Below are 11,520 nucleotides of genomic sequence, written 5' to 3'. Positions count from 1 at the left end.
TCAGAATTTGCATTACACTCAACAAGGGTTTACTTTTCTAGTATATAAGTAAGTGCGAACCATGTTTAACCCTTTGTCTGTTTCCCCGAATCAAATAACTTTTGGAATGCTTTGCATGTAATTAAAATTTGTATAAACAAGTTAATCTGAAGGGAAATTTCAAGCAAGTATATATCGCAGTAATGCAACATTTGGGGAGACAAAGCAAGCTAATTCTATTTGATTATTTGCTAATCAAACAACCACAAAAGGACCAAGAAAAAAAAGATAGCTGTTAGCCTACAACTGTGTCATTTGCTTTGGATTATGAACAAACTATTGCAGGAGCAGCATGCAAGAAGCTATAAACTAAGATCTATAATTCAAACCAGCTTGGCCCGCCGATGGTGAAATAAGTTTTGATCATGTTCTTGCTACTTGTGTAGGCATGCTCCACCATTCCATGGTCTCTCCTCACTTTTCAGAGATGGTATGGGGTGCAGACAATTCGCTTGCTGCTCCTTTGAGAATATTTCCTAGTCAACCATGTACATTATGTCTAAAGGAAGTTGAAAATGCAACGAAATCTTCAGTTTTGGCTTTTCAATTACCAGAACACCAATCACCGCAGGCCTTTAGATGTCAATGCTCAAGGTACTTCTGGAACCCTTAAATGTGTGTTCTAATTATTGAAATGTCTCAGCCATGTTGAGAGGAGGTAGCGGAAAAGGTTGCAGGTAATTGTTTGATAGCGGAATCCCACCATTCACATCATTGCTTGGCTGACTGGCAGAATCAATCCCACTGCCACCTGTCTGTTGCAGAAGCGGGAGAAGAGACCAGATTATACATGTCCTTTCAACTTGCTCCTTTGCCTGTCATATTCACTTTAGGGTCAGTTCTTTGAAATCATTTTTAAGTAGTCTTAGTACATTGCTTTGAATTCTTAACTTTGGTATTTACCTCAACAATGAACCGTGCCCATATCTTATCTTCTTGGAGCTCCATCACCGCCCTCAAGATATTCAACCCAATGCCCCGAATGACATTTGCTATTTCAAGAAAGAATCCTTGATCTTCACAGAGCATCTGCAACCAAGAAATGATGAGCTTGAGTAACACTGCCAAGATTGTTTAATTAACCAACTTTGAGGAGTCTTTTCATACCTCTATAAGCATTTGGCCAGGTGGATTTAGGTCCTTAACTACAATAGGGATACTCTGAGCCCCAACTTCAAATGCCCATGTAGCACCACCACTTATCATGTTATGTTTTGGAAGCATACCATCCTCGTTGCCAATAATCTAAAGCCCAAGCAAGTTTATTAACGCATTAGTGAACTACAACCACCAAACTCTGGGCTTCTTCAGCATCACGTCACTGAAATAAAACAACAGGTTACCTTTGGTTCATCAGCTTGTTTAATCTTGTCCGCATATTTTGTCACGCCTTGCAAGAAAATCAGGTATTTGATGGTCTGCTCCAGTAAATGATCAATGCTCAATGGCTGCATTATGGGAATAACATAAGCCACATTATAATGAATCAAATGCTTCATTGTGTTGCAATTTGGTACCAGAAATAATTTTAGGTGATAATGCTTAAATAAAAGAGTCATCACCAGTACCTTTCCATTGTGAGGGATAATCCCTCTCAACTCTTTTATACGATCTTGGATCAACTGACGGTCTTTGGGCCTGGGTCGAGTACTTTCACCAGGTTTAGCTCTTTTCTTGGCTGGCTTCTTTGAAGTTGCAGCAACAGCTTGGCCACCATTTACACTGTAGCTATAGTCTATCCACGCACCAACTTGTGATTTTCGATGAATGTCTTTGTTGAATATAGTATGTGAATGATGCACTGGATTCATGCTCCCGCCAGAGTAAGAAAGCCCCACAAACTGACCTTGACAAAAACTAGACGAAGAACTTTCAGTTTTCCTTCTTTTCATAATAGAAAGTTGATCTCCAACACTAGATTTCGTAGCATGAGAAGAATTGTTAACACCATCTAGAAGCTTTTCAAGGCCTAGTTCAGAGAATAAGCCTTTTCGCTTGCCATTCATAGCACGGACATCCAATTGCGAAACGGTTTCCGACATTCCAGAAGTAACAGTTGCGTTATCACCATGCAACAATGGCACAATAATATCTTCCAAGGACTCCCCAGTTTTTCCAAATGCATAATCAAGCCCCATGCCATCGAACAGATCAGTCCCGTTATCATGAACAATGGTAGATATCTCTGCATTAGATATGGATGCTTCAGTGATGGAGCTTTGCAATGAATTAGCTGTTTGTTGGACAGGAATGTCAACTAAGGTATCACCTCCAACCAGAGCAGATGACACTGATGTAACTCCCACCGAAGATGAAACATCACTAATGATAGTAGCTCCTGTTCCATTGATGTCATGCTGGGGCAAAGGAGAAAACAACTGAGAAAGATCATCCAGATTAAAGGAGTTACAGAGATCTATTGTAAAGTCAGCTGGGTTAAAATCCTCGGTGATTCTTTGTAGGTTAATCGCATCATCAAGAAGTCTGCTGTTAGTGCCAAAAGAACATTGATACTCAGCTGTTTTCCCATAGCTGTCTAGAGTAGGTAATTCTGCATCAACAAGTTCCCCTATGCTGTAAAGTGAACTGAATGTCGAAGCACCTTGCAACTTTTGTTCCATATTTCCACTAAGTGCAAGATCGTTTGCCTTAGGAAGCATATTCGGTGAATCCCATATTCCACTTTCCGATGGAAATGATGTCTCAAATGAAGTTAAAATTGAACCCTCACTACGCCATGTACTAGTGCAAGGGGTATAAGCAGCCAAGCAGTTAACAGGAGAGATCTTACCGGACGATAAAAATAGAGCTTCTGCATTACTTGTTTGCCGTTGATTTCTGAGATGAGATAAGTTCTGTACCACCGAGTTCACACTTGGGTCTCGAATCTCGCGCATGAAAATGGAGGATTCAGTGACATTTTTTAAGGAACATGGCCACCCTTTTGGCTCTCTAGGGAAGCCATACAGTTCAGTTGCCAGATTCTCATTGTAAATATTTCCACATGATCTTAGTGCCGCAAAACTATCGTCTTGATTGCAAGCTTCAATTTCCAAAGGTGTAAGCCCATGAAAACTCCCCCCATCACAAAATAACTTCTTTGTTTCATCCAAAAAGTCCAATCTCTCTAAAATCTGCAACCACAGCAAACAATAATTAGAAATTTTTGCAACAGGGGTGCTGGTGCACGGGATGAATGCTTACTTGCAAATTAATTTATCAATCCATTTGCTTTAATTATATATTTCTGAAGTAGAAATCAAAATATAAAGAAGACTAACCAAATACACTAGTTTGGGTAATCCATATCAAAATGAACAGTTAAGACTGAAAATAGAATCGCTAAATGCCAATAAAAAAGAATATATTATATCTTTCATTTTCATATGTACTAACCTTTTGTGTGGATCCAACCTGAACCGCTCCTTGTCTTCCCAAAGAGATTATTGCTATTGTCTGCAGATCATATTCGGTCGTAAATAATACAAACATAGAGAAATATTACTGACAGGGTTAAACATTTTGTCAAATTCAAAAGTTACCTTGATCCCACATGAAATTTGGTTTTGTAACTCAGATTCATCCTGCAAAATGTGGGGGGGGGGGGGATATCAAATTATAAACTAAAACATTGCAATGCCGTATGTCCTATTTTTTTATTTTGCAAAATCTAGAATGCTTGTTTCTTTGACTTACCAAAAGTTATAAGCATGCAAAACAGTGTGTATGGGACATAGGGGGAGTATTAAAGTAACCATAAATGAAAAGTAAGAAAAAAATTGAGGGAAAAGAAGAAATGGGAAAAAACATACCTGAAATGTAATTTGATTTCCAGTGTAACTATTTGAACTTTTACCATAGGAGTCTGAGAAAATCCATCGATGCTTTCCTGTGAAAGCAGCTTGGCCAATGATCCTAAGTTGACCAAAAAAAAAAGAAGATTTTACTGTTAGAGATCCTCGTTTTACTCTCTCTCTTTTTTTTTTTTTGGCCAAATTTTGAATGTATTTTCACTACAATTGTTGGATTAAAAAAGAAGCAGCAAAAACTGAAACAGATTAGTTGATAATCAAGCATACCCTTCACCCAGGATGTGGAATTTTTGAAGCATACTGTTAACCAATGGTCTCATTTGTTCTTCATAGTAGGCATCTTCCATTGTTAACAACCTGTTAAAGTTCCAAGTATAAAAATCCATGTTTAGGGAAAAAAAATGAAAAAGTCACTTTAATTTAGTATAGGAAACTAAGAAAATGATGTTTATCACGGTAAACTATCTCTTTATTTGCTTCTTATTGGAGGATATAAAACAAATTGGGAAGAAATTTTAGTAATAAAATCACCATATTTGGATTTTCTTTAATTAACAAAAAATATTCTAAGAAAAGGAAAAAAAAGTATGGATAACATGCATGGCAAAAATATGAAGTGAAAAAAAGAGAGAAGAATATGCAGCTACAAGTTCAGATCTTGAAACAAACTAAACGCCAAAGATAATATATAAATTTGGAAGAAACCAACGAAATAGACAAGAAAACAAGGACGAAGCAAACATTACAAAAACAAAAGAACAAAACTTTACATGGAATTTCTCTGATCAAAGCGCCAAAAAACACCATAACACCACCCATTACTGCAACAAAGATTTATAAGTGTCTGCTTTAACATTGAAACCTTCTCTGCTTCCCCCATTTTCCACAAAAAAAAAATAGTACGATTCAAAACTTCACTTCCTTGAACCCCATTAAACACCTAAGCTTAAATCCAGAAAGGAAAAAAAACCCAGAAATTTTCTGAAGCAAAAGGGTAGGAAAAGGAAAAGGAGCTTTTTCCTTTGTCTTAGTTTCACTACTGTAAGAGAAATGAAAACGGAAAGTGGTTGGTGTAAGAGAGATAGTCGAGAAAAAAAGTTGGGTTTAATATATATATATAACATAAGAATGAAAGAAAGAAAGAAAGGGTGGTGATTGTTTTGTAGTTTTGTCTCACTTTAATTTAATCTTCGGTTCTTTTTCTTTTTCTTTTTTTTTCTTTTTTTGCTGTAATTTATTTAGTCCATACAAGTGGGTTTGTTGTTGTAATAATTCTGTAGATTCTTATTATTATGTGTTAGAGACAGAGAAAAGGAAATGTGATAGAAGGTTGAAGAGAATTACAGTGGGTATTTACTCATTTAAAACACTCTACTTTAGATGTCTTGTATTTTCTAAGGTTGGGTTTCTTTTTCTTTTTCTCATTTGTCGGATGAGAAAGAAAATTCTTTGATAGATACAAAATGAAGAAATAAAAAGTATAAATCAAAATGTAGTTAAATCTCATTTTTTTTATTTTTATAATTTACTGAATTAATTTGATGTTTTTTAGCTCATCACATTAAATTCAATCAACCAGTATGTTGTTGCATGGTTAATATTTTTGCTTTTAAATTTTTTAATTTCATTATTAAATATTTAAATAGATTTTAGATGCTCCGGGAAGATTTGGTGTAGATTTGCTTACGGAAAATTTAATTCTATTATTTTGTATATGTAAATGATATTATCCGTAATTAATGTGAAATTTATCATGAAATTGTTATTATAAATCAATGTGTTTTCTACTTGTACAAAACCTACAATAGCTTAGGGCCAACTTAATCCATATATTATAGGAGTTATTGCACATTTAATTTTAAAGCAAGTAAATAAAATTGCAAACAAATGTTGATTTATCGTTTTAAAGTAATGTTAAAAATTAATAATTTAATCTTTTTTCGTGTTTTAAAAAGCTTACTAAATTTGCTAATTAGGGCTTCCTATGTCTTCACAACAAGGTTCAAGTGATTATGTTTATGGGATTGGCCAGATCACCAAAAAAGTGTGTTGTTGGGAAAAAGATCCATCGGATGGTGGTATGGTAGCTATAAAGGACAATATAGCTGGCTCGATGAATTTTAAGGTTACGTTTTTCTACAGCAAGCTGGATGAAGAGGAAGAGGACCTTAAGAAAGATGATTTTGAACTTATTGATGATGATGTGATGACTCAGATGGTTGATAGCGTTCCTGATATTCAATTCTCAGACAAGTATGTGTGTTGCTACATAAGAGCATGTCCAAGTTTGTTGTTATCAAGTTACTAGGGCAACGAAATGGTTTCAGTGTCCTATACGATAAACTATATGCTTTGTGGAAACTGAAACGCTCGTTTCAGTTGATGGATTTGGAAAATGATTACTATGTTGTTAAGTTCCAAGCATAGGCGACTCACAAGATTATTCTCATTAAGTAGTTGTTTGGATTTAGCTTTCAGGGTTCTCTAGGGCTATGTATAAAAATAACATTATCCAAGCTATTGGTGGTATGACTGGGCAGGCTATTAAGGTCAATAAGAACACAAATAATAGTGACTGAGGATGCTTTGCGCGCAAGGCCATTAGTATTGATTTTCAGGTACCTCTAATATCAAAAATTCAGATAAAATGGTGCTTATAAAGGGTCAAGTAGGAGAGCTTGCCCAATGTGTGCTTTGAGTGTAGGTTATATTGCCATTAAAATATTTATGTTCTAAAACTCATACTAGAGATCCGCCTATAGGGGAGGATACGGATGCACAGAGTGTGGTTGACCCGAGAGTTACACAGTAACCAACTCCGACAGGTTTCAATATACGTGCAGGAACAGAGGCTTGTGGCTCATGGATGGTTATGTCTAGAAACAATAGGCGTCCACTCAAGAAATAAGTGGAGATAAGGAAATATTCGAACTAGAGTAATTTGGGGGCACGTTTCAATCTTATAACTAATTTGAATGACCAAGGTGATGGTTTGAAGTTAGGTCCTAGAAGGGTCTTAATGGCTATCAATGGTGGAATTGAAGGGGCACTAATTGTGGCCCAAGCTAAGGGGCCTATACCAAAGCCAATGGGGAATAAGGAGAAGGCAATGGCACTAGTTAGCCTAGCATTCATGAAGGTTTGAATAAGGGATTGGGTTCGACTAATGGGTCTTGTTCACGAGAGATTGTGATAAGAGAACAATTGTAAAGGGGTGGGATTGTGAGAACTATAAATAGCGCTATTAAAGGCATGGGGTTGTGCAACGGTAAGTTCATTTGTACCCGAAAGCTCACTTAGTGGTGGTTCTATATAAGAATAGGACCCGAATGTTGGCATTTCAAGTGGTAATTAAATGAGCAGGCTTGCTTTTCAAGAGGGTGGATCATCAACTTCAATTCTACTTGAGAAGGGTACTAGTGATGGTGGCATTGATCGAAATGAAAGTGGCACTACCCTAAATGGGCTCGGGTTTGTTGGAAGGTCGATGGTGTTGATTCAAGATTTGGTTCAATCCTTATGCATGTACTTGGTACAGGTGTTCGCAAAAATTCTATTAAAGCCATGGAGTTTAGTGAGGAACATAACTACACTGAGGGCTAATAGATAGCTTTAATAGAGCAGGTTAGCATATTTAGCTTTCTATTTGGTTCTGTGTTTTTTTATGTATGTGTCGATATTTTTTTGGAATTTTCAAAGTTTTAGCTACCAACATTTTCACCTTATTGTTAGTGAGTATCAAAGGGATTTTGGTTTTGAGATCACGACTTTGGTTGAGACAAGTCTGACTGTGAGTAAGGCGGACCTAGTGATCTTTCGTCTTTGATTTTCATATTCTCATCAAGTTGAAGCTAAGGGTTTCTATGGTGGCATTTGGATATTATGGAATGATATGGTGGATATTGTGGCCCTTGAGAACCTTTTCTAATTTTTACATTTGGATGTTCAAGTTCAAGTAACGGGTACGACTTTCTTGTGTACTATCATGTATGGTAGTTCACAACCTTACTTTTGATAAGTATAGAAGACCTCGGATACCAAGGGTTTGGGGTATTTAAGACTTTCAAGACTTTTTATCTCAGTATTATTTTTTAAATATAGGGCTTAGTGGATCAAAGTTTATATGGAATAGGGGGAAGTTCTGAAATGACTTTCCAGGGAAGTTTGTAACCTCAAGTAGTGTATGGCTTTCACACGGCATAAGGTGTTCCATCTTCATCGACTGAAGTTAGATCATAGGCTTTTTTTTATTCGGTTGGATAGAGAAAATAGTAGGAGAGTGTTTCATCCTTTTCGGTTCTTTATTGGTTAGCTAAAGGACTCTTCGTTTAAGAAGATGGTTCAATCCAAATAGTTGCCACTATCAAGCTTGCATGGCACCATTTAGAGTTTTGTACATGCTACATAATGCTGGAGTAATGATGTTTTTAGTAGTTTGGTTCCCTGAAAATGAGGGTTATTACAAGACTCAAGGGTATATAAGATGCAATGGATAAATGGACCACTAGGAATTTGCAAAAGTTAAAATGTAGTCTAGGTATTAAATTGAAAGATATTTTAGACCTAGAGAAGTTCTTATGCGGCAATGATCAATGTGTGATTGAGTGGTTCATGGGATATGAACATAATTTTATCACCACCAAACTATGAGCTATCGTTGCAAGAATCAGATTGATGCATTTAAGTTAAAGAGTGGAGAGTGGTGTTTTGATGATGATACGCTCAAGCAAGAGTATAAATTATTTCATGCAAATCTATTCTCTTGAAGGGGTTATGCTAAATCGATTAAGTGAAGTTGGCACATTTCGGACTATTGATGTTGTACTGGTGAAAGTTTGGCTGTTGAAGTGACAGATGAAGAAATTAAGATAGCTCTTGATTCTATGTATCTATTGAAGACCCCTGGGGTTGATGGGTTGCATGTGAAGTTCTTTCAAAGATTGTGGGTAGTTTAAGATGTTTTTATGGGTAGGCACATTGAGTCGGATATGAATAGGACCTTTCTTATTCTCATCCCAAAACTTTTTTCCTCGAGAAAGGATAGCTTATTATATGCAGATCAATTTTGTGTTCTGTAAGATTATTACCAAGATAGTGTGATGTGACTTAAGTCCCTGATGTATTATTTAGTCGGCCTTACCCAAGTGAATTTTCTAGCTGATCGTTCCATCACTGATAATGTCATTATTGCTCAAGAGGTTATTCACACGATACAAACAAGTAAAAGGGGCCAAGGTTGGATGACGATTAAGATAGACCTTGAAAAAGCTTATGATTGTATTTGATGGGATTTCTTGGCTAGGACTCTTAAGTATATGAGGTTCTAGCTATAACTTCGTATTGTAATTATGAATCGCGTTACAACAACATCAATGCAAATTCTATGGAATAAAAAGATGACTGTGGATTTTGAGCCTTTACGAGGTCATCGACAAGGTTGTACTCTTTCTTTTTATCTTTTTGTCTTGTGTATGGAATGATTGGGTCATTGCATTAATATGTAACAACCCAATTTTTAACGATGCCAGAAAAGGCGGTTTCGGAACCCTATTTCTGTTAATTGGGTCCATAAATATTAAATTAGAATATTTACAGAATTAATATAAAAGAATATTAGAGCCTAGTTCTTCAATTTTGTTTATTAATTATTTAATTAAGGTACAAGAACATCAAGTTTCATTTAGACTTTTACAGCCTATATTGATTCAAAAGTGGAAATGAGAATAAATCACTATGGATTTTTTATCGGGTTGGCCTTTTAACCCTGAAAAAGCAAGATGCAGTATAGGTAATAGTTGACAGATTGACTAAATATACTTACTTCATTCATGTGAGAACCGACTATTCCTTCAAAAAATTGGTTGAAATTTATATATCTGAAATTAGAGATAACAGGACATACTTTTGTCTATCATTTCAGATTGGGATCCTCGGTTTATTTCTAGATTTTGGAGCAAGTTACACAAAGTTTTGGAAACTAAGCTAAATTTCAATATAGCGTTTCATCCAAATACTGGCGAACAATTAGAGTGAGTGATTCATATACTCGAGGACATGCTACGTTGTTTTCTTATTGAATTTAAAGACAGCTGGGAAAGATTCTTACCGTTAGCTGGGAAAGAATTATTGCAAAAATTCTTTATAGAATAATAAAATATGAAGGAGAATAAAAAGAAACAAAAGTTTCTATATTTTTTTTGTGTACTAAAAAAATAAATTTTGACTCATATTTATAGGAGTTCTCATGCCTCTTCATAGAAACATAACTATCCAAATGGATACTCATATCTTTAGTAATAAATATAGTTATTCAATAGATATCTACTTGAATAATTATGACTATTTGTTAATAATCAAACGATATAACTTTTGGTATTTAAGAGACATACATTATCACTATGAATAGTGGTAACTCTTAATCAATCGCCAAGTGATATAACTTTTGGGCCACTTATAACATTTCATTTGTAACTTTTGGAACATTATAAATAGTTTGAAAATGTTCCAACATACTGTTTTGAGCAGTTACAAAGTTTTGCGACAAGTTGGCTGGGCACCTCATGAGTCGAAATGGAAGTTGGTATGGAAGCTCGGTGTCTTGTAGCGTTATCGCCAATTTTTGTGGCTTGTGCTACATGATCGATTGATAACAAATACAAAGTGAAAAAGATTAGAATTGGCTGATGATGCCAACTATTCTATATATGAGCACCATGAGGATACCATCGTTCATGTATTGCGTGATTGTCCTGCTGCATGTCCTACATGGTGTTTGATTTTACCATAAAAAATTAGAGCAGGTTTCTTTCGCCTTCCTATTGATTGCTGGGTGGTAGAGTACATCTAAAATTATGGGCCAATGTTGGTTAATGGGGTTCACTGAGAGACAATGTTTGGTATTCTTGTGTGGAGTTTGTGGAGAGGTCGTAACTAGGTAGTCTTCCAATAAACGCATCATAACATAATCACCATTGTTGCTGTGACCATGTCTTTGGCAAGGATTATCAAGCAATCATAAGTACTAACTCAGTATTTTGACAGTGGTGAAGTGGATGTCGCTTCTGGAGGGAAGGCACAAGTTGGACATAGATGGTGGAGTTAATAACGCCATGACAGCGGCAGAGGGTGGAAGCCTGATACAAGACTCATTGGGCTATTGGGTTGTGGGGTATTGTCGAAGTATCAATTGTTATTTGGTGTTACAAGCTGAACTTTGTGGGTTGTATGACGGTTTGCCCATGGATTAGGATGCTGGCTTTCGGTGCTTAGTGGTGGAATCTAACAATTGGGCTGTAGTTGACCTTTCATGAATGTTATCGGGGAGGAGATGTTGGAGATTGTAACAACTGTTCGTGGCCTTTTGTCTTGATCTTGGAAGGTATTAGTGCGTCATATTTCACAGGGTGCTAATGCGGTAATGAATGTTGTCACTAAGCTTGTTAGGGATCGTCCACTGGTTTGCAATTGGTTCGACACCTTCCTCTATCTGTTCAACCTGTGGTTGAACAGGAAGAGCATGCCATCTTTCTCTCATGAATATTAATCTTGGTTGGTGTTAGAGTTGTGTGACCCAAATTCTTGTTAAAGAAAATACAATGGTAAAACTATGGGATATGTGTAAGGTTTAACGTTGAATGCATGGTGCACAAGTAGAACCCGTATAGAACTA

The 11,520-nt window shown here is 36.1% G+C and overlaps 1 protein-coding gene across 2 annotated transcripts; it reads right to left on the bottom strand.

Annotated features, from left to right (window-relative positions):
- Window positions 1-118: 118 nt before the first annotated feature.
- LOC107951025 (transcription factor bHLH157) lies at window positions 119-4,979 on the bottom strand. 2 transcript variants are annotated; one of them, XR_005908967.1, is made up of 11 exons: window positions 4,622-4,945; window positions 4,119-4,208; window positions 3,852-3,954; window positions 3,582-3,623; window positions 3,436-3,495; window positions 1,608-3,173; window positions 1,383-1,487; window positions 1,147-1,284; window positions 943-1,068; window positions 591-854; window positions 119-515 (listed from the first exon to the last, which is right to left on the bottom strand). XR_005908967.1 is itself a non-coding variant. In XM_041086349.1 (10 exons), the coding sequence occupies exons 1-10, from the start codon at window positions 4,729-4,731 to the stop codon at window positions 666-668; spliced, it is 2,529 nt and encodes an 842-aa protein (XP_040942283.1). In that variant the 5' UTR covers window positions 4,732-4,979; the 3' UTR covers window positions 119-665. The 2 variants fall into 2 exon arrangements, 1 of the variants encoding a protein (XP_040942283.1); XM_041086349.1 differs by having other exon boundaries at window positions 119-854; window positions 4,622-4,979.
- Window positions 4,980-11,520: the final 6,541 nt, after the last annotated feature.

This window comes from Gossypium hirsutum, chromosome A02, assembly GCF_007990345.1.
Source record: "Gossypium hirsutum isolate 1008001.06 chromosome A02, Gossypium_hirsutum_v2.1, whole genome shotgun sequence".
Lineage (NCBI taxonomy): Eukaryota > Viridiplantae > Streptophyta > Magnoliopsida > Malvales > Malvaceae > Gossypium > Gossypium hirsutum.
Note: the sequence above shows the minus strand (reverse complement) of the source record. Positions and strands in the feature narration are given on the sequence as shown.